At 40.9% G+C, this 23712-nt stretch overlaps 1 protein-coding gene across 4 annotated transcripts in view; it reads left to right on the top strand.

Moving 5' to 3' along the window:
* Nucleotides 1–6259: 6259 nt before the first annotated feature.
* UCHL3 (ubiquitin C-terminal hydrolase L3) overlaps nucleotides 6260–23712 on the top strand; it is a 66636-nt gene continuing 49183 nt past the window's right edge. The window contains exons 1-2 of one of the 4 annotated variants that reach the window (XM_017343537.3): nucleotides 6260–6391; nucleotides 18248–18376. In XM_017343537.3, the coding sequence (XP_017199026.1) occupies nucleotides 18302–18376 (75 nt within the window). In that variant the 5' untranslated portion in view covers nucleotides 6260–6391; nucleotides 18248–18301. Of the gene's footprint in view, nucleotides 6392–6490; nucleotides 6511–15847; nucleotides 15909–18247; nucleotides 18377–23712 lie in introns of those variants that run through there. The other 3 variants (XM_070048713.1, XM_008260063.4, XM_070048714.1) reach the window with 3 other exon arrangements.

Raw genomic sequence — 23712 nt, 5'->3', positions numbered from 1 at the left:
TATTAGCAGGGAGCTGGATCAGAAGTGGAGCATCTAGGACTAGAACTAGTATAGAATGCCAACACCTAAGGCAACAGCTTTATCCGCTACACCACAATAACAGCCCCTAGAATTCTTATCTGTAAAAATAGGGCCAGTAATATTTGTCTTGCCAGGCCTTTATTAAAGGATAAATGAGATTATGTATATAAAGCTCGTGTTAAAGTTCCTGGACATAGTAACTACTGAATAAATAGCAAGCAAGTACTGTTACCTTCATGGAGTCAACCTTCCAAAGAGGCCTGTAGGTTATCTACATCAAACATATTCCCATGTTAAAGATGGGGAAACAGGAGCTCAGGAATGTTAAGCAACATCATCTACCTAAAAGAGAAAACTCTAAATAGTCTGGTTTTAATTTGCAGTCTGCGCTCTAACTTGACAGAACCCCAGGGAAATTCCAGAGTAATTGCTGAATCCTTTTTAGATGCTTTCTGCTAATTGAGTGTTGTATCCATACTCTAGGCCATTTAAAAACAAATGTGAATGTATGTGTGTGCATGTGTGTGTGTGTGTGTGTGTGTGTGGTGGTGGTGGTGGTAATCAATGAGCAGCATAAACAAAGAAGAACTGGGAGAAAGTATGATCACTCATCCTAGAATCAGACATTGCCAAGCTTTAACCAGGGCTTAAAATTCTTAGCTTTGGTTTCTGCATTGTGTCATCGTAGGTTAAGCCACTGCTTGCAATGCAGGCATCCCACATGGGAATGCCAGTTCAAGTCCTGGATGCTTCACTTCCAGTCCATCTCCCTGCTGATGTGCCTGGGAAAGCAATGGGTAATCGCCTAAATACTTGAGCTCCTGAAAGCCATGTGGGAGACCGAGATGGAGTTCTCAGCTTCTGGCTTTGGCCTGGTCCAGTCCATATCTCTTGTAGCCATTTGGAGAGTGAACCAACAGATGGAAGGTCTCTCTCTCTCTCTCTCTCTCTCTCTCTCTCTCTTTCTGTGTGTGTGTGTGTGTGTGTGAGTGTGTGTGTGTACCAAATCTGGCCTACCCACATAGTAAACAAAGTTAAACCATACCAGAAGCTCTGAAGTAGTCATTTTAGAAAGGTTTTCCTTGTTCCAGTTGTCACAGGCCTCTCACATTGCTTCGCTCATCTGGCCAATTCACATATTGACTTGAAAATTGCCTGACACAGTTTTCAATCTTTGAGTTAAAGGGACCTTCCAGAGTCTCTTCTTTGAAACATGTGACCCAAATAGCTTAAGTTCCTGGCTTATGAAAACACAGTTAATCACGGGAGTTATGATTTCTGACCAAGTGGGGAAGAGTTATCATTTTATACTGAGGCCAGATGAGGCCAGATTATGTAAGGCTTTGGTATGCTTTTGGGTACTGCAGAAAGGTTGTGTTTAGGGATGGTAGTTTGGCAGTGCAATGCAGGCTGAAGCCAGATAATAGGCTATGGATACCCACAGCAGGAAGACAGTCACCTATAGTCCTAGGACGATAAATGACATAGTGCACTGTCTAGGTAGTATGCTGTGAAAAAGTTACAGGTGTACAGACAGATTGAGCCTCATATCCCCAGGGACAGCCCTGGAAGACTCCCTGGGCTGATTACAATTGTGATGACAAACTTAAGTCAAGTGTGGTATAAGGTCTGCACTTCATCAGTTCTTCAACACCTATTTTTTCACATTTGACGTCTCAGAAATGATTCTGCACATTGCATCAGATGGCTTCTTCAACGAGGCTTAGCCAGGCAGCGGCTATGACTCAGTTGTTTTTGCAGGTGCATCTTTCCACTCAGTCACAGCTCTTCAACGCTGCTATTTAGTGATGAGTATTGCTGGCTCTATCCACACTATGTGTAATTACTATTCAAAGTGTCTTTTAAAAGATTAAGCTGTGATTTGGCATAACAAAAAGTTACTGGGTGGGGCTGGTGTTATGGCACAGCAGGTTAAGCTGACACTGGTGACACCAGCATGCCATGCGGGAGTGGCCTGTTCGAGTCCTAGCTACTCAGTTTCTGATCCAGCTTCTAGCTAATATGCCAGGAAAGGCAATAGAGGATGGCCCAAGCACTTGGGGCCCTGCTATCCATATAGAAAGCCAATATGGAGTTCCTGGTCCTGACTTTGGCCTTGCCCAGCCATGGCTACTGCAGCAATTTGGGAAGTGAATCAGTGGATGTGAGATATTTCTCTTTCCCTCACTCTCCCACTCTTTCTTCATCTCTATCACTCTGCCTTTCTAATTAATGAATCTTAATCTTAAGGTTACTGGGTATAGAAACCACATGGAATCAAAAGTGTGGACTTGTAAAGCTGTAGTGGTAAGGCAAAATGTGAATTATTGGAGGAATGACCACAGTTTTATGTTCTCTTGCAAAGCAATTAAATTATTTACATCCTGAAGGAAGGTGGAAAGCCTTGAACAAACATAGCAAAAACGTTGCTTCTTTCAGTTCAAGGTTGGAAACCACTAAAGCCCTCAGAATAAAAGAAATAAATTTACAAGGATTAAGGGGAGTTTTTGAGTCACATGTACTCTTGCGAAGGCATCAAACATTAGTTTGTCAGAAACTTCTTCCTGTCTTTTGAACACTACCTACTGAATTTCCAAAGATGCGTGATTCACCAGTTGCTAAAAAAATGAAACTATGCATCTAGTCAAGCAGAAGATTCTTATAAATCCGAACATTTTTTGATACCATCAACATTATACTGTTATTATTAAAGTGCATGGATTTGTATAAATAAGTGGCTGGTCACTATGATACAATGCATAGGCAAACAGTTTTTAATTTAAAACTATAAAATTGGAGTGACTTTTGGTGCAGCTGTTAAGCCACCTCTTAGGATGCTCCCATCCCTTATCAGAGTGCCTGGGTTTGAGTCATAGTTCTGCTTCTGATTCCAGCTGTCTGCTAATGTGCACCCTCGGTGACAGCCGGTAATGGATCAAGTACTTTGACTCCTGCCACTCAGAAGACCTGCATGGAGTTCTGGTATCTTAGCTTCAGCCTGGCAGAGACCTAGCTGTTCTGGACATTTGGGGAGTGAACCAGCAGGTGCAAGACCTGTCTCTGTCTCTCTGTTTTCCCCATAAAATGAAAAATGAATAATTAAAATTGTAAAATGACATTGGATGAAATCTTGCCCCATGATGACATTTTGCATATTCAGAAGAATAGGCTGAGCAGTTTTGAGCTGAGGGTCTATAAAGTTGTCACAAACACTGAGTCAGCTAATAAAGAAATCATTGCTCTTAGAGGAAATTCAGGCTAGGATCCTGTGAGCCTCTGGTTGTATCTTTAGCAGATGATCAATAGATCGTCCTATTTTAGGTGTTTTTCTGTTTAAAACCACAATATTTATTTTATAGATATAAGTGTTTCTGATTCATTAATATTCAACTATGGGCAAAAGAATACAGAAATATAGACAGCACTTGAGAACACACTTGGGAGCCATTTTAAACAGTGACATCACTAAAAAATACAAAAATAAGAAAAACATTGCATTAGATTAGAAAAAGGACACGTCCCAACACGGGAGCTCAAAAAGGAAGGCAGAATATCACCTTGTTCAACCTCAACTGGGAACTCAGATTTTTTCCACTCTAAGCATGTCTGTGCGTGACTGCAACAGAGCCATAATGATTGATTTTGGAGTTACATACATATAAATTTTGGCAAGTAACAAATTCAAAATGCAGAATCCACAAATAATAAGGATAGGCAAAACTTTGTTCCTGAGTGCAAAACATTTCAAAGTTACGTGGCAAAGGATGTGGGTAAAAGGAAGGTTAAAAAATTGGGGCCAATGATGCCAAGTCTTGGGCCCCATCTCCAACTTATTGAATCAATATGTGCATTTCACACTATCCAACTGTCTGAGAACTACTGCTCTTGATACTATGGGAGGTACATCTATGCTAGGGGGTGGAAGTTAAGCCACTCAAAGATTAGATCCCTGATACATTTGTGAAACCTTTAAGGGCCCAAAGGTCTTATGTGTGCTAGGTCGATCTCACCAAGTTGGAAGACACTATTGCACCTTGCGATTCCTAATGGGAAAGAGGCAGAGCACTGATGGGCTGCTTTAGCTTTTGGAGATAGCATGTACTTACTTCATTTAGGAAAACAACTCCAACACATTTATTCAGTAGCATGGAGGGCTACCAGTTTGAATGGGTCCTCAAGTAAGAGTCCATGCTGGGATGCCAGCTAAATGTCTCGGCAGATCCAAAGGCATTCGCGATGACCATGGTGCATAAAGGTGGTATGTGCAGTGTCAGGTAAGCTGTCACACCACAGAACCTTAGGGGTCTGGAGCAAAGCATTCATCTGGCAGAAATTCATGTGAAAAGCAATGTGCTCCTGGGCTCTGGTAGAGACTGAGATCCTGTCACACAATGCAAGAGATTATGCAACTAAAGCTGCTCAATTGTCGCTATACCAAGTCAAAGAGCTGGGTGGGTGTAGTTGCAACCCAGCAGATAAAGACAAAGAGGAGAAAGAGGAGTCATGCTATGGGAAATGCCACCGATGTGGAAAAACGTAGCCAAAATATGAATAGGAGAGATGGAATTTACCAACAAAAGCAACCTCAGCATAAACCAAAGATCTCTCACTTCCTTAGTGACTCTCTCCCCAGAGCACCTCTCTTGGGTGCAGAGCAATAATATGCACTCTATTCCGGGTCATTTTTCAGGAGTTATCAGTTGATGACTCTTCTCTTGCTCATCAAAGGGTAACCCCTTTTGTCTGGATTTGCTTCTCCATCACCATGGCTACTGCCTTCACCCTCTCAGCATTTCTCTCCTGCAGATTTTCCACGTTATTGACAAGCGATGTTTCTGCATACCTGATAATGCCAATCATTCTGCAAATATTTATGGAACATCAACTGTGTATCAGATCCTCGGGAAACAATGTAAAGAGGAAAAAAAGACATTGCTGTGACCTTCCGGAATTTATAGCTTAATGGAGCAGAGACCATGATTCCTTCTTAAAATCCTTCAGTGTTTCCCTGCTGTTTTCTGTATGAAGCCCAGGGTTGCTCCTGCTTCTCTCTCCAGCATCATCTCTAACCAGTGACCTTCACTCTAGCAGGCTCTGCAGTCACGGACAGCTTCCCTTCTTCATTTAAAAAAAGATTTATTTATTTATTTGAGAGGGAGAATTATGAAGAGAGAGAGGGAGAGCGAGCGAGTGAGAGAGAGAGAATGGTCTATCAGCTGGTTCACTCTCTAAATGGCTGGAACAGCCAGGGCTGGGCCAGGTGGAAGCCAGGGGCCTGGAACTCCATCTGGGTCTCCCACATGGATGCAGGGGCCGGAAGAGCTGGGCCATCTGCTGCTGGTTTCCCAACTCCATCAGCAGGGAGCCGGAGCACAAGTGGAGCAACCAGACTCAAAACACGCACGCATATGGGTTGGTGGTGGTGTAGGCAGTTGCTTAATTCGCTTTGCCACAACCCTGTTCCCTTCTTTAGGGCATCCTCCTCTCCCTCCTCTCTGCCCGTGCAGTATCTCTTAGGGGTTCACTCTAGCAAGCCACATTCCCCAGGAAATATTCCGGATGCTCCCTCCCCCCTTGCGCTGCGCTTCTCTGTACTTCCAGCACATGTTATGTGATCACTACCGCACAAGAACCATGCTTTATTGCGATTGTCCGTTCTCCTGTCTGCCTCCCCTCTACAGGGGACAGCTTTGGGTCCCAACACTTAGTACGTGGTCCAATAGTAGGTACTCAATCTTTTTATTTTTTTGGTCAAACAGGACCGAATAGATACATGACAAGCTCCCCAGTCTGCAACAGCAGAGAAGACCTGCTCGTAAAGCGCAACACAGCAATAACTCGGGGGCTTCCTCAGGCCTTGCTGCCTTCTGACGGGTGGTGTGACTCGTCCGGCCTTGGCTGTCTGGAACTCAGAGGCGCGCCCCCTAGCGCCTCTAGCTGGCGGTGCAAGAATAGGAGGGCGCCGGGGAGCACGCGGTCCCACACAAGCACATGGCGCATGCGTAGAACGCGAGCGCTCGGCTGGGATTGGGAGAATCCAAGTTCGAGGGGAGTGTGCTATGGAGTCAGGTTTTGTTTCTGTCCCGAAATAGCGGAGTGGCAGGTGCTGCTTTTCTTTTAGACTTTGTCTTAGTTTAAAATACAGGTACATGATCTTTGGCTTTTCAGGGGGTGCTAAAGGAGCCAGGGCGTTGTCAGGCTTCTTTTCATCCTTCTGTATTCCCCCTGCATATTGGGGAATTGGAAGAGCCCAGGTCAGGGCGCGCGGGGGCGGAAGCGGCGGCGGCGGCTGTCAGAGCTGGAGAGGGGCCGGGCAGAGCGATCATGGAGGGTCAGCGCTGGCTGCCGCTGGAGGCTAATCCAGAGGTGGGCGGGGCTTGGGCCTGGGCTGGGGTCGCCGGCCGGGCGGAGGGAGCCGGGCTGCTGCCTGGGTGCGGGGCAGCTTGTTCCTAAATCGTGTTCTGTCTTTCGTTTCAGGTCACCAACCAGGTGAGTGAGGTGTCTGTCGCTTTGGAGCCCGGAGTCCTTTCTGCCTTCTCGGTCAGCGTCCCTGCTGGCCTTCGCCTCCACGCTACCAAGGATTCTGGGATTTGATACCGTGAGGGCGCTTCGGTTCTGCTGTGGGCGGGTCCGCCCCTTTTAGGGCCGTCTCCCAGCCACCTGGCTCCCGGGGATGCTCCCAGCTGCTTCAGCCCGCCGGGGTCCCTGGCTCTGAGATGGGAGGAACTTTCACCCTGTATTCCCATCCCTTTCCCCTCTATATTTTGCCACCTGCAGGCGCCAGTTCCATAGTTTTCCTACCCTTGGACCTTCTGGATGACTAATTTGCCTGCATTTCCTGACTCCAAGCTTTGTAAACTCGCCCACCCAGCCCTTGTATTGCATCCACCGCCTGCACTGTGAAATCATCTTCCACTCATCTCTTGCTACAGCAGGTCGCTGCTTTTCCTCACCACGCCCCCTTTCTCCTCCAGTCTTTTAAAACAGGGAATCTGGCTGTGTTTTGTTACCCCAGAGAGCTCACCTGAGTAGCTCCCACACCCTTTGTCGCCCACCACCCTTAAAGTTCGTTTCAGGTATTGGAGGTTGAGGTCTGGGGAGGGCAGAGGGAGTGTCTAATCATAGTCGATAAAAAGAATTTAAGTGCTGTGAGGTGTAGACTTTTGGTGTTCGGAGGTCTGTCTTGTCATCTTGGTTTTGTATTCTCAACAGCTCGCTTACTTTTTACTGTTCTCTTTGTTTATCATATAATTTACTGCTCCTCCCCTCAGTGTCTTTTCATCACCAACAAATAGATTCATTATGCAGCTTTGCAAACGGACTTTCAGTGTCCAAATTTGAAGCAAATTCCCTACATAAAGAAAGTAGATTGATGGGCATTATCTTTAATTTCTTATTCAGATTTATCTTTTTTTTTTTTTTTAAGGGAAAGAGTTTACTGGGGAAAACCGAGCAGGCCGGAGGGAAGGAGCGAGGAAGGAAAAAGAGAGAAGAGACAGAGGAGAGAGAGCAGAGAGTATCATGTTATTGAAATGACTACTATTCTCCCGACTCTACCACTTTTTTTTCTTTTTAAGATTTATTTATTTATTTGAAAGATAGTGTTACAGAGAGGCAGAGGCACTGAGAGCGAGATAGAGAGAGAGGGAGAGAAGTCTTCTATCCACTGGTTTACTCCCAAATGACCGCAATGGCCTGAGTGGGGCCAATCTGAAACCAGGACCTTCTTGATCTCTCAGGCAGGTACAGGGACCCAAAGACTTGGGCCATCCTCCATTGTTTTCCCAGGTCATTGCTGAGAGCTGGATTGGAAGCGGAGCAGCCGGAACTCGAACTGGTGCCCATATGGAATACTGGCATTGCAGGTGGTGGCTTTACCTGCTACGCCATAGTGCTGGCCTTGCGACTTTACTTCTTATGACATCTATAAGTGTACAGAGCTTAAAACCCAGCACATACTTTTTATATTATTCTGTTGGTGCATTTTTCCTTTCATTTTTTGCCACTTTGAAATCCACTCTTCATTTTTTTTCCTTACATAATTTCTCATCTTTGCAAAGAAAAATCTTAAGGCTGAAGAAATTGGTGTTTGCAGTTTGTGGTTTAGTGCCGTAGGAAAAGAGAAAGCATGTTTCTCATAGGCTAATCCAAAGCTCTTCTATAGTTTTGAGAATAATCAGTTTACCATATGTCTGAGCTCTTTTCTGTTCTGTTGGTCTGTGTCTGTTCCTTTACCAGTACCACACTTTTCTGATTTCTGTAGTTTTATAGAAAGTCTTCAAATCAAATACTATGAATCCTTCAACTTTGTTCTTCATTTTGCAAATTGTTCAGGCTGTCCTAGTTACTTTGCCTTTCTGTGCAAGTTTTAGAATCAGCTTGTCTGTTTCTACAAAATGTCCTGCTGTGATTTTGATGGTGAGTTTGTTAAATCTGCAGATAGATCTTGGGGAAAATTAGTATCTTAACTATTATTTAGTCTTGTAACTCATAAAGGTGGTGCATCTTATCATTTAGGTCTTTGATTTCTTTCATCAGTGTTTTGTAGTTTCAGTAGATCTTGGTCTATTTTGGTAGATTTATACTAATGTATTTGATAGTTTTTGGTGCTGCTGAAAATGAAAATGGTACTGTTTTAAAATTTCAATTTCTAGTTGTATGTTGCTGTATGAAGACTTGATTTTTTTATATGTTGACTTTGTATCTTGCTGCCCTGGAAAATTCATTTATTAGTTCTGTCTGTCTCCTCCTTTTCATAGGTGCTGTTGGATATAGACAGTCATGTTCTCTTTGCATGGACTGTTTTATTTCTCCTTTATCTGTATGTCTTTTTTTCCTTTTCTTGTCCTATGCCGTAGTTAGGGTCATATAAAATTGAATAAGAGGGAGATGGGTCATCCTTGTCTGGTTTTTGATCTTAGTGGGAAAACATTGCTCTATCCCCACAAGCTAAAAGTTTTTAGTGGATCCTTTTTTACCAGGCTAATGAAATTCCCTTCTTCTCTTAGTTTGCAGTGAATTTTTATTATGGATCAATGTTAAATTTCCTCAAATGATTTTTCTGCATTTCTGATGATGATTGTTTAAAGAAGAAATAATGCCAATTCTGCATAAATATACAAAGAAGGGAAACTTCCCAACTCATTTTATGGCCGACATTACTCTGACATCAGACAAACCCTAAGAAGAAAAAATGCAAATCAGTATCCCTCATGACTAAAGACACTTTTTGTTCTTCAGTTTCTTAATTTTTTTTTTTTTAAGATTTATTTGTTTTATTTGAAAGACAGAGTTACAGAGAGGAAGGGACAGAGGCAGAGAGAGAGAGAGAGAGGACTTCCATCTGCTGGTTCACTCCCCAGATGGCCGCAATGGCTGGAGCACCAATCCGAAGCCAGGAGCCAGGAGCTTCTTCCAGGCCTCCCACACGGGTGCAAGGGCCCAAGGACTTGGGCCATCTTCCACTGCTTTCCCAGGCCATAGCAGAGAGCTGGATCAGAAGTGGAGCAGGAAGGACTAGTGCCCATATGGGATGCTGGTGCTTTAGGCCAGGGTGTTAACCCGTAGCACTAACTCCTCTTAATTTCTTTCTTTCTTTTTTTTTTTTTTTTTTTTTAAGATGTATTTATTTTACTTGAAAGGCAGAGTTACATGGAGAGAAGGAGAGGCAGAGAGAGAGAGAGGTCTTCCATCCAATGATTCACTCTCTAGTTGGCTGCAATGGCTGGAGCTGCGCCGATCCAAAGCCAGGAGCCAGGAGCTTCCTCTGGGTCTCCCACATGGGTGCAGGGGCCCAAGGACTTGGGCCATCCTCTACTGCTTTCCCAGGCCATGGCAGAGAGCTGGATTGGAAGTAGAGCAACTGGGTCTCGAACCGGCGCCCATATGGGATGCTGGCACTCCAGGCCAGGGCATTAACTCGCTGTGCCACAGTGTCGGCCCCGCTCCTCTTAATTTCTTATAGTCTTTCCTTATCTTAAAAAATTTTTGTGGGCATTAAATTGTGTGTAAAATGTACAGAACGATGGCTGGAAGAAAGCATGTACTCTATGAATGTTAGCTTTTTTTTGTAATACTTATTTATTTGAAAGAGTTAGAGAGAGGGAGGGAGGGAGGGATAGAGAGAGAGAAAGTCTTCCATCCTCTGGTTCACTCCCCAAATGGCTGCAAAAGCTGGAGCTGAGCCAGTCTGAAGCCAGGAGCCAGGAACTTCTTCTGAGTTTCCTACGAGGGTACAGGGGCCCAAGCACTTTAATTTTTAATATGCTTTTGCCCTCGTTCCTCAGATCCATTTGATCTGTAACTGTTATGGACATGTCTTTTAAAATTTATCTGAGATCTGGCCATTCTCTCCTTTTCAACACCACAACATTAGTCACCTCCACCTTTAGCTTGGGCAACTGCAGTAGCCTCCTCACTAGTTTTTCGTCTTTTTCCTACCTAAAATCTATGCTCCGTATGCACTCATAGTGGTCTCATGAGAATGCAGATCTCCTTTCTGCATCTGCATCAAGCACTCTGGTGGTTCTCCATGCCTGTATCTAGGGTGCACTTAGCTTGTTACTGTGGCCCACCTCTCTCCCACTCATGGCATGCCTCAGGTTCAGATGCCCAGCCTGGTTGTGCTTCAGTCTGTGCACCTGCTCGTCCTTTGCCTGGATCATTCTACTCTGAGTAGTTTCTGTACGGTTAAGGTATAGCCCAGATCTGTTCAGTCATCCCGTCTGATTTTCTTCATAATACTTTGCCATCTTTGGAAATTATCCTGTTAACATGTTTGCTGGTTTACTGTGTGCATCTTAGCACGAGGCTCTTAAGTTCTGTGAGGTCAGGGACTTGTCTGAAGTATGGAGAATGGCTCCTGACTCATAAAGGGCTTTCAGCTAACAAGCAGACGAATGAGTAGATCTTATAAGGCTGTTTACCTGCTCTAGAAAAGCTGCCTCAAGATGATCTTTAATGTGACCCCGAAGTCTCTGCTTGAATATTTCAGTGAGCAGTATTGTGTCTCATAAGGTGACTTTTCAGATTATAAAAATAATAATATATAATCAGAAAAATTATATTTTTATTGAAATAAAAGCTGCTTTTTGGTAACTTCCTCTAATTATCCTTCCTTAGAAGCCATACCATTAGTAAATCTAATTGTTCTTCCATGAATATTACTAAAATTCCTTCGGAAAAGGGGTCATAATGATTCAAGTCTTCTGATCATGCCCAAGATCTTCAGCCATGGTGTCTTCTGAAACCCTGTCATTCCTGGTCCCCTTCCTTTAGGCTTTCTCTGTCACTGACCTTCAGAAAATATGCCTCCTAGAGCTGATATATTCCATGCGGAATAGTCTGTGTTGAGTGTACTGGGCTGCTACTTTATTGTCTAGAATGGTACTGCTTTTTTTTTTTTTTTTTTAAAGATTTATTTACTTGAAAGTCCGAGTTACACAGAGAGAAGGAAAGGCAGAGAGAGAGAGGTCTTCCATCCGCTGGTTAACTCCCCAGTTGGCTGCAATGGCCAGAGCTGTGCTGATCCAGAGCCAGGAGCCAAAAGCTTCTTCTGGGTCTCCCACGTGGGTGCAGGGGCCCAAGGAGTCGGGCCATCTTCTACAGCTTTCCCAGGCCATAGAAAAGAGCTGTATAGGAAGTAGAACAACTGGGACTCGAACTGGTGACCATATGGGATGCCAGCACTGCAGGCAGCAGCTTTACCAGCTACAGTGCCAGCCCTGGTACTGCTTTTAAAGCAGACTAGTGCTATAGCACCTTTATTGGCAATTTTGTAGTAAGTTCACACAGAGCCTGCATGAACTGAATCCCCTTTTTACTTAATCCCCATGTAAAACATTTTCAGTGTTTTCCTCATTCTGTACTTAAATCATTGATTTTTGTTTTATTTTTTATTCAATCTCTTATGCTAGTTTCCAAAGTACCACTTCACATTTAACTATTAATGATTGTCATATTTCTAAATTTAGCAATATAGATTGTCATATTTCTAAATCTAACAATTACTGTTAGTATACTCTTTTTTTTTTTTTTTGACAGGCAGAGTGGACAGTGAGAGAGAGAGACAGAGAGAAAGGTCTTCCTTTGCCGTTGGTTCACCCTCCAATGGCCGCCACGGCCGGCACGCTGCGGCTGGCGCACCGCGCTGATGCAAAGGCAGGAGCCAGGTGCTTCTCCTGGTCTCCCATGGGGTGCAGGACCCAAGGACTTGGGCCATCCTCCACGGCACTCCCTGGCCACAGCAGAGAGCTGGCCTGGAAGAGGGGCAACCGGGACAGAATCCGGTGCCCGGACCAGGACTAGAACCCGGTGTGCTGGCGCCGCAAGGGGGAGGATTAGCCTAGTGAGCTCACTGTTTGGCAAGAATATTAAGCAATTACTAGTTAAGTATAATTTCTGTCATTCAAATGATTAAAATATTAATAACAATGCAGAATCTGTGGCTGTTCTGAGTAGTTCTTTAAAGACAGGAAAAAGTAACTTTAAAACAAATTTGAAAGGCAAATAAATTTAATTTTTCCTTGTTTAAAAATTTGTAAAATCAGAGTTTTTGTATATATCACCTGAAGAATGAGGAATAATTCATTCTCAGGCAAGGGTAACGGTTTTACAGAGAGAACAATCTAGTTTGTGTGCAAAACATGTAGGAAAAATATAGTTACAGACATTTGAATCAAGTTGAGGACAAGGCACCGAAAAATACTCTGAACATTGAGAGATGAGGTTGGCAAAGAAAATAGATACCAGAACATTGAGAATCTTCCACGTGAGTTCTGGCAGTTGAAAACCCACCTAACTTCTCAGACTCAGTTTTTTCACTGGGAGAAGGCCCTAATGAAACCTGCCTTGCCAGTGGGAGTTAAGGGGGATTTAGTGAAGCTCTTAGCTCCTGACACATGATAGTCTCAAAAAATACTTTAAAATAATGTAAAATATCCTTTATCTGGTGGGAAATTTCTCTTTAGGCCCTAGAATAAAATGAATAAGTTGTCTAGAGTTTCTTTTATGGCTATATATATATAGTTTATTAATTGCTTTTCTTGATTGGCCAGCATTTTCAAGGCATTGTTGAAATTTAGTGAGCTAATCAGTCAGAATTTTTTGTTGCATTATTACCTAGTATTTAAGTAGAAAACCAGAAGACTGGTAGTAGAGGTTGCAAAATCCTTTATATTGCTTGAGTAAACAAGATGCTTCCAGTTAAGTATGCAGATGGTTTTGAAAATGCAAATATAGAACATTTTCTTTGTAAGTAGTCTGGAGAAATGATTTTTGGCATAGGTTTAAGACTATCATTTTTGGACTTACTCCCAGCTTTATAAATTTAAATAAAATGCATATATGTCAGTTTTACAGATTGTTAAAAACCACATTTAACTGTTATAAAGATAACATTTTTTAGGCACCAGAAAGTGAAAAGTTGGGTTTATACCAGGCAGACTACCTGCTGTTCATATTTTAGAGAATTTCCTTCTCATTTTCTTCATTTGGATAGGGTCATCTTAAGCATATTTCTTTTTTTAAGTTATGAAAGTAGACATTTTCATGATTTTTTTAAAATAAGAGATTCAGTTGAAGACCCTCTTGCCTGCCCTTTCCTGTGTGCTGGAGGTAATTGCTGTTGAAAGCCGCTTTTATTCATATGATGATTTCAGTGTGAGTCCGACTCCTGGCAATCTGGAGTCAGAAGACGTTAGTAATGTACTTAATAAATATTAATTGGATTGGATTTCTGTGCATTGATCACATTTGATTGGTGATGTGTGTAGAAAGATAAGGTATGTTTCTGGTTAAAATATAATCATATCATTTATTGTGTCTCAGTTGGATACCAATTTCTCTACAATTGCTGCACTGGATCTTGGTACTTTCTGTACTGGTTAGCTTAGATTGACATGGAGTTGATTCACAGGGAAAGTCCTCTACTTGATAGTAAATTACCCATTTTTTCTAGACTGCTTTTTCACTAAAATGTTTAACTTACTTTTAGTTTGCATCACTGATGTGAAATTACTCTGTTGCATATGGCATCCTATTTTATAACTTTTTGGGAAAGATTTATTTATTTATTTGAAAGCCAGAGTTATAGAAAGAAAGGAAGGAAGGGAGAGAAAGAGACAGAGAGAAATCTTCATCTGCTGGTTCACTGCCCAGATGGCTACTGCTTGAATTAGTGCCCAAATGGGACGCCAGTATCGCAGGTGGCAGCTTTACCTGTTTTATAACTTTATGACTTTTTGTTCAGTTGTTTCTCTCTCTCACTTTAAAAAAAGAGATTTCAAAATAAACTGATTATCCTATTATACACTCCAGAGTTTCTTCTGAGGAAAGAAACCCCAAAATGCATGCTAAGCAAAGTACACTTGAAAAGTTCACTGCTGGAAGAAAGCAAAAATCTGAAATAGGGTGACTTTACTCAGATGCCTTGGGATCTTTCTGCTTATCCCAGAGATCTGGACCCAAAAGATTGAAAACCAAAGCCCACTTCTCTATCTCCATAACCCTAGTGTTGGTTTACTAATATAGACTTGGTACTTTTTGCAAGGAAGTGCCTTACAACAAGATCCAGAAAACCAAAACATAGAATTGTTACCTGTCCTTGACAAAGTACACTTTTTTGGTCATGCAGTAATTTTAGCAGAGATGGGAATGAGTGTGCATGTATCTCTATAACATCAGAGGAATTTTAAATGTATTTTTATAGCAGTATTACATTGGTTGAAAGTAACTAATTTGAATCCTGTTACTTGGGTCTATCTTAATTTCTTTAATGGTTTGATTTTTTTTTTTTTGACAGGCAGGGTGGACAGTGAGAGAGAGAGACAGAGAGAGAAAGGTCTTCCTTTTGCCGTTGGTTCACCCTCCAATGGCCGCCGCTGCAGCCGGCGCACCGGGCTGATCCGATGGCAGGAGCCAGGATCCAGGTGCTTTTCCTGGTCTCCCATGGGGTGCAGGGCCCAAGCACCTGGGCCATCCTCCACTGCACTCCCTGGCCATAGTAGAGAGCTGGCCTGGAAGAGGGGCAACCGGGACAGAATCCGGCGCCCCAACCGGGACTAGAACCCGGTGTGCCGGCGCCGCAAGGTGGAGGATTAGCCTATTGAGCCACGGCGCCGGCCTTAATGGTTTGATTTTTAGGACAGTCAATTCTGTACAGGTAGTAGAGTTGATTGAATGCATGCCAACTTTAGATGATTGCTAAATGTGTCATTCCTACCTCTTTAAGTTGAGAAGAAATCTATTTATTAAGAATTCACTATGAACATAGGCTTTGCTGACATACATGGAAGTATAGTTGTGACTAAGTTATCTATTAGAATCTAGGTATACACTAGGCTAATCCTCCGCCTAGCGGCGCCGGCACACCGGGTTCTAGTCCCGGTCGGGGCGCCGGATTCTGTCCCGGTTGCCCTTCTTCCAGGCCAGCTCTCTGCTGTGGCCAGGGAGTGCAGTGGAGGATGGCCCAGGTGCTTGGGCCCTGCACCCCATGGGAGACCAGGAAAATCACCTGGCTCCTGCCATCGGATCAGCGCGGTGCACCGGCTGCAGCGCGCCGGCCACGGCGGCCATTGGAGGGTGAATCAACGGCAAAGGAAGACCTTTCTCTCTGTCTCTCTCTCTCACTGTCCACTCTGCCTGTCAAAAAAAAAAAAAAAAAAAAAAAAAAAAAAGAATCTAGGTATACTCTTCAGCTCCATAAATGTAACTTGAGGGTCTCTGGTTTGGCCAGATACAGTGCTAGGCAGTGGGATTAAAAACTTAAGTATGAATTTCTTCCTTTGACTTTCAGTCAGTTTTTATTCTTTTTTGATTTGTAGAGAGAATTGATTATTGTGAAGGACCTGGAGTTGGAAATTTGGAGGACATAAAGAAGGGAAGAGGAAGTAATTGGGAGTGTTTTACTGAATTTTACTAAAGTATAGAGTCATGAATAGGAGTCATATGTAGAATGGATAGGTGTAGATGAATTAATTGTTTTCCATGGCCCTGGACTGTTCTAGATTATGTAACTAAGTAGATGAGTACATTCTTCCAGGAGAGACCTAAAATTCAGTACATTTATTTTTTCTTTCTTTTTCTTTTTTTGAAATTTTGAGAAGTCAAAAGACAGAGACACACAGACAGTGAGCTCCCATCCTTTGGCTTGTTCCCCAAATACCAACAATGGCAGAACTGGGAAGCTGAGAACTCAATCTAGGTCACCCAGATGAGTATCAGGAACCCAGCTTGCTTCAGCCACTGCCTACCAAAGGCTGCATTAGCAGGAAACTGGAATCAGGAGCCAGAGCCGGGGAACAAACCCAGGTACTCCAATGTGGGACATGGGCATCTAACCCACATCTTAACTGCTGGGCCAAATGCTGTCCTAGGACTTTATTTTTGGCCAATGATTTTGACCGTTAAGTTGAGTCTTTTCTATAGGGAGATACATGGAGGAAATGGAGAGTAACCTTTTAAACAGGATGGTCTTATCTTACAGAAACTGAGTGAGATGAATATACTGTTTAGGTAGTATGATGTGGCTTCCATTGGTTTCACAGGACTTCATTTAATAGTCTAAGTACATGTTATTCTTCAGAGGCAGTTGCACAAGGTACCCCCTTTTAATATTTTTAAATTTTCAGCTGATGTTAGATTGGTGGAGCTATCATGTACTTTTTATTTTTAAGATTTTATTTTATTATTTTTTTTTTGGTTTGTTTGAAAGAGTGACAAAGAGAGGAAGAGACAGAGAGAGAAAGCGGTCTTCTACCTGTTGGTTCACCCACAGATGGACATAATGGCCAGGGCTGGGCCAGGCCAGAGCCAAGAGCCTGGAACTCCAAGTCCCTCACATTGGTGGCAGGTGCCCAAATACTTGCACTGTCTTCTGCGTTTGCCAGGAGCTAGAAGTAGAGCAGCTGGGACTTGAACTGGTATTCCAATATGGGATGCTGGCATTGCAAGTGTGGTTTAACCTGCTGTGCCATAGTGCTGGCCCCTGTCATGTATTCTTGAGGTGAAGATATAGTGATGCATTTTAAAAATGCTTATTATTTACTTTTGTTTATTTGAAAAGCACAGTGACAGAGAGAGACAGACAAACCTGCTGGTTCACTCCCCAAGTACCTGTAGCAGTCAGGTCTTCTTGGGTGCCAGAGGTGGGAGTACTGGAGCCATTTTCTGCTGCCTCCCAGGATGTATTAATAGGAAGCTAGATGAGAAGTGCAGTATCCAGGACTTGAACCAGTATGCCACTAGGGTATGGGGGTGTCCCAAGTGGTGTGTAAACTCACTGAGCCACAATACGTGCCCTAATGATGCAGTTTTAATATGATTTTTGTTTCTTATGTTTTTTCCTATCATCTAAAATTTATTCTGTGATGATTTACTTTAAAAAAATCATCAGCTTGTAATACAGACAATTGTGAAGAATTTGTGGTGAAATTGACATCATTCTCATTTTCTTCTTTCTTTTTTTTTTTTTGTATGATAGGTTAAGGTCTGATATTTTATAATGAAATCACAGAGTTTTAAAAGACACTAATCATTTGTTATAGTCATTTGCCAGATAAGAAAGAGACATTGACTCTGAGTAGATTTTATTGTGTACTAGTGGTCAGAAAGCCAATATTTTCTGATGTTCGCACAAAACACTTAGATTTTTTTGGCTTATCTTATTTGTTGCTCATTGATTTAATTCTTAACTGTCTTTAGACCTCAGATATAATCTTTGGTAAACAGGATAAGCCGTGTTGATCTACTGAAATAATTATTTGCAAGAACTGAGAACATCTTAAATTTCATGTGCTGGAAATGAGGTTAACATCAGCCAAACCAACTTGTATATATTTGATGAGGTTTGGCAGTTACATTTAATCCCAGTGTAATGCGTTTGGAAAAAGGGATTTGTTTCATATGTTATGAATTTCAAATGTTATATCATATAAATAAGTTTCTATCTTTTCTTGCCTGGTTTACAGTATCATTTTGCCCCAGCCTTATTAAATTGCAATTGACAAGTAAAATTGCATGCATTATGTTGTACAACCTGATATTTTGATGTATGCTACTTGAGTGTATTCTTTCTGAACATCAATAATATTTGTATTACATCCCTTTATATGTATTAGATACGTAGTACAAAGTACATCATTGTTGATCATTTCCCTGTTAACACTAGACTGATTTTTTAATTTATAAGTTAATATTCTGTTTTGTTTTGTTTTTTTTCTTTTACTAGTTTCTCAAGCAATTAGGTCTGCATCCTAACTGGCAGTTTGTTGATGTATATGGAATGGATCCTGAACTTCTTAGCATGGTACCAAGACCAGTTTGTGCAGTGTTACTTCTCTTCCCTATTACAGAAAAGGTAAGTGTTAAGTAAGATATAAGATTTCTGATAAAGACAAAATCATTTTCATTGTTGAATTAAACATATAGTGTTTGGGCAGGCATTGTGGTGTGGAGGTATAAGCCACGGCTTCAGAAGCCCACATCCCATATTGGAGTGCCAGTTTTGGTCTTGACTGTTGTACTTCAAATCCTGCTTCCTGCTAATATGCCTGGGAAGGCCCAGATACTTGGGTCCCTGCCACCCATGTGGGAGACAAGGATAGAGTTCCTGGCTCCAGACTTTGGCATGGCCCAGCCTTGGCTGTTGTGGATATATGAGAATTGAAGTAAGGGGTGAAAGATCTCTCTTTACATATCTCTCCATGTCTCTCTCTCGCCCTCTCTTTTTGTTCCTCTTTCTCTGTTACTCTGACTTTCAAATAAATAAATAAATAAATATTTAAACACACACATACACACAGTCTTTAAGAACAAATTGTCATCCCCCTCTTGCATAAAATCAGGCAATTTAGGCAAGGAGGAAATCTTAGCAATGTTAAGAGATGATATTTAGAATTTGATTTATAGAGAGACAAAAAAGACTTAGGTTAGACATTTATGTGTTCAGTATGATTCCAGTGTTTATTATTAAGCCTTCACATTTGAAGAAAATATATCATTTGATACCTCTTTTGGGCTTCCATAGCCTTGGCAGCTCATGACAAGAGCCTAGGGTGATTACTGATGCCATAAACAAGAGTGTCAATTTGTTAAGTCAACAACAGGAGTCACTGTGCACTTACTCCTCATGTAGGATCTTTGTCCTTAGTGTGCTGTACATGGAGATTTAATGCTATAACTAGTACTCAAACAGTATTTTTCACTTTATGTTTCTGTGTGGGAGCAAACTGTTGAAATCTTTACTTAATGTATGCTAAACTGATCTTCTGTATATAGAGAGAATCGAAAATGAATCTTGATGTGAATGGAAGGGGAGAGGGAGTGGATAAGGGGAGGGTTGCGGGTTGGAAGGACATTATGGGGGGGAAGCCATTGTAATCAATATTCTGTACTTTGGAAATTTATATTCATTAAATAAAATTAAAAAATTAATTTGCTACAACTGTGTTGATGAGACATTGAATCACAATTTGATTATTAAGAAATTTTAAGTAGTAGAATAATTTTAAATTTGTATTGAAATACATGAATAAAGGATATGTAGTCAAGTTTTCAATATATAAAAATATAATTAAAAAAATTTATACTAGAGGACCGGTGCTGTGGCACAGCTGGTTAAAGCCCCAGCCTGCAGTGTTGGCATCCCATATGGGCACCAGTGCAAGTCCAAGCTGCTCCATTTGCTATCTAGATCTCTGTTAAAGTGCCTGGGAAAGCAGCAGATGATGGCCCAAGTCCTTAGGCCCCTAAACCCACATGGGAGCTCCTGGCTCCTGGCTTTGGATTGCCTCAGCTCTGGCTATTGCAGCCATTTGGGAAGTGAACCAACAGATGGAAGGCCGTTCTCTCTCTGTCTCTACCTCTCTAAACTCTGTCTTCAAATAAATGGAATGCCGGCACTCAGGCCAGGGCTTTAACCCGCTGCGCCATAGCGCCGGCCCCCAAGATTCATTTTCAGTTAACTTTGTACACAGAAGACCAACTCTATACCAAGTAAAGACTTCAGCAATTTGCATACACATGCACATGCACACGCACACACAAAACTGAGAACTAGTTTTACAGGCAACTCTCATCATACAACTCATTGAGGACAGAAGTCCTGCATGGGGAGTTAGTGCACAGTGACTCCTGTTGTTAATTTAACAATTAGCAGTCTTATGTACGATGTTAGTGATCACCCGAGACTCTTGATGTGAGCTGCCAAGGCTATGGAAGCTTTTTGAGTCCACAGTCTCTGTCAGTATTTAGTCAGACAAGGCCATAAGCAAAGTGGAAGTTCTCCTTTCAGAGAAAAGTGCATCCTTCTTTGATGGCCCCTTCTTTCCACTGGGGTCTCCCTCACCGAGATCATTCATGTAGGCTTTTTTTTTTTTTTTTTTTTTTTTTTTTTTTTTTTGCCACAGTGTGTTGGCTTTCCATGCCTGAAATGCTCTCATGGGCTTTTCAGCCAGACCAGAATGCCTTAAGGGCTGATTCTAAGGTCAGAGGTAACACCTTAAAAAAAAATTTTATACTAGAAAGTCTGTAATTTTAAGGAAGTAGGGGAAATGACACTAATTTCATTATTTTCAAAATTAACTTGATTTGGGTGGGAATCACTATGTTTAAATGCAATTTAATTGGGAGATTTAGCATGTGTTGGTGATTGTAATAGTTATTTTTAGATCTCTGTATTTGAATTCAAATATCCATATTTTAGTCCTTTGTTCTAGAGTGATATTTGGTGGAGTCAGAACTTTGATGCATTGTAAAACAGCTTTTGAGTTTATATCCTTCTAATTTTTATATTTAAACAGAAATAATAGGAAGAACTCAGTGTCTGTAAAAAGGGAGTACATGCTTGGGAGAATATGGGGGAAAATGGCATATATAGGGTCAAGTCATCCTACCTTTAGGAATAAATGTAGCCAAATCTAACAGAAATTAAAATTAGGGAATACCTGGATCATTTTGTTTGTGCCATAACTGATTAGCCCTAGTTCAAGATAAATAACATTGAACATTTTCTTTCTTCTATTTGAGGGTTCTGCAAAACAAATTACAGTCATGGGTCACTTGATGATGAATGATACATTCTGAGAAATGTGTCATCAGCTGATTTCATTGTGTGAACATCATGGAGTGTACTTGACACAAACCTAGATGACATAGGTCAAGCACTAGGCCAGTCTCTTGATGCACTCAAGAGATGTGGTAAACATGAGCTGTATGAGGCTATTGTTGAATTAATAGAGCACGCTGTTTTATAGTAAATGATTTTTTAAGTGATAAAAGTATAGTATGGTAAATACATTAACCAGAAACCTAGTCATTGCTAGGTGTTGTGTATTATACATAATTGTATGTGCCTTGCTTTTATGTGACTGACAGAACAGTTTTGCTTATACCATTATCACCCTGAACATGTGACTAATACATTATGCTTATGATGTTACACCAGCTATGAATTCATTAGGTGATAGGCACTTTTCAGCTCCATTATAATTTTTTTTTACAATTTCTTCATTTATTTGAAATGCAGAGTAAGAGAGAGAGTGAAAGAGAGAGAGAGAGAGAGAGAGAGATTGAGAGAGAGGAAGAAAGAGCTGGAGTAAGAAAGAAACTATTCACTGGTTCACTCCCCAAATGGCCACAGTGACTGGCACTGGACCAAGCCAAAGATAAGAGTCAGGATTCCATCCTGGTCTCCCACATGAATGGCAGGGGCCCAAGCATGTGCGCCATCTTCTGCTGCTTTCCCAGGTGCTTGAGCCAGAGCTGGATCAGAAGTGGAGCAGCTGGGACTTGAACTGGCACTAGGATATGGGATGCTGGCATCACAAGCAGCCACATAACCCACTGTGCCACAACATTGGCCCTTCCATCATTATCTTTTGGGATCACTTATTATTTGTGGTCTGTTGTTGACTGAAATGTCATTATACAGCCCATGACTATACTGAATCAAAGAAATGGTTCTTCTTCATATTTATCATTACTTATAATATTCATAGATACTTAAGAGTTAGAAATTCTTTAGTGATTATCCACTGTTAGATTAAACCCTTACTTTTAGGGCGAGGTTGTAATTCTTCTTATTTGTTGTTACTAGTAATAGTCCTAGAAATTTAGAAATTTTTCAGTATTAGATCAAACCCTTACGTTTTGTGGTGAGATTGTAATTATTCTGAAATTTATGGAAGAGTTAAGACAAAAACTTCTTTTATTCTCATGGTCTGAAGCATTGACTACTGAAGTAAGCCAGTAGATAAAAATCCCTATTTGTAAAGGGCAGTAACAAACAAACAAGCAAGCAAAAACTGAAAAAGGAGTGGTTTCTTAAAGCTAAGGCTGTCTGAGCTCATGTGATACAAATATTATGATCAAAATTGAAAATTTCCCCAAACATTGATTTTTATGACGTATGCTTTTTTTCAATAAAGAATAAATTGAATTTGATCTCCTTCATTCAGTGAGTCATCAGTATTTAAAAAGCATGTTATCTTTATCAATAGAACTTCGTCATTTAGTGGATAATCAGAACTGAAAAAATTTGTGCCTATTGGTAGGAAGAACACAATTGTAAAGTATTTATATAAGTAAGTATAAATTCTTACCTAAGGAGAGACTATAACTGGCAGATCCCACTTTTTGAAATCACTAAACAGTTATGGTAGATCTCTATTTCAGCTCATAAATAATGTATTACAAAAGTCATTCAGAAGATATCTAGTGCATGTTTTATGAAATACAAAGTGTTTCAGTCTTCCAAGCTCTAATTTTTAAATTAAATAAGTAGTTGTGAATGACTAAAACATACTAGTAACAAAAGAATTGTCAGATACCTCATTACTCTTTGAAGTTGTCATTGAATTTTGTGTTTTTAAATAATCTTACTTATCAGGTAATGATTCATATGTAAAGAAGCTATAGGTTTACTTGTTTATGATATCTGTATCTCTTGACCTTGACCTTCTATTTTCTCTTTGGTGTGCCTCATTATTTTTCCATTTTTCTTTACACTTATTTGGTATTGTTTTAAGGTTTTTTTTTTCATTAAATCTTGAAAAGTTATAAAATCTTATTTTTATTTGCCAGCCAGGAACATTAGTATTAAATACCAATAGACTAAACTATATCAAAACATTTCAGCGTGAGACTTACATACTGAACCTTTCACGGTATTTATAAATTGAACTTACATGAGTTTATTCTGAAAACACTACTTAAAAATTTGCTTTAGAAGCACATTTGTGAAGTCATATTTTAGCGTAGATATATTCATGGTTTTTGAATTCTGTATTTTCTGTAGACATCATTTATTTTCTTTTTTATAAGGATTCAGCAGATTTTTTAGAATGCTTTTATTTAATAAATATAAATATCATAAGTACAACTTTTGGATTAATAGCGGTTCTTCCCCCTGTATCTGCCCTCCCACTCTCAAACCGTCTCACCTACTCCCTCTCTCATCTCATTCTTCCTTGAGATTTTTTTCAATTATCTTTATATACAGAAGATCAACTCTATACCAAGTAAAGATTTTAACAGTTTGCATCCACACAGATACACAAAGTATAAAGTACTGTTTGAAGAGTAGTTTTACCATTAATTCTCATAGTACAACACATTAAGGACAGATGTCTCACATGGGGAGCAAGTGCACAGTGACTCCTGTTGTTGATTTAACAATTGACACTCTTATTTATG

This window comes from Oryctolagus cuniculus, chromosome 9, assembly GCF_964237555.1.
Source record: "Oryctolagus cuniculus chromosome 9, mOryCun1.1, whole genome shotgun sequence".
NCBI lineage: Eukaryota > Metazoa > Chordata > Mammalia > Lagomorpha > Leporidae > Oryctolagus > Oryctolagus cuniculus.
Note: the sequence above shows the minus strand (reverse complement) of the source record. Positions and strands in the feature narration are given on the sequence as shown.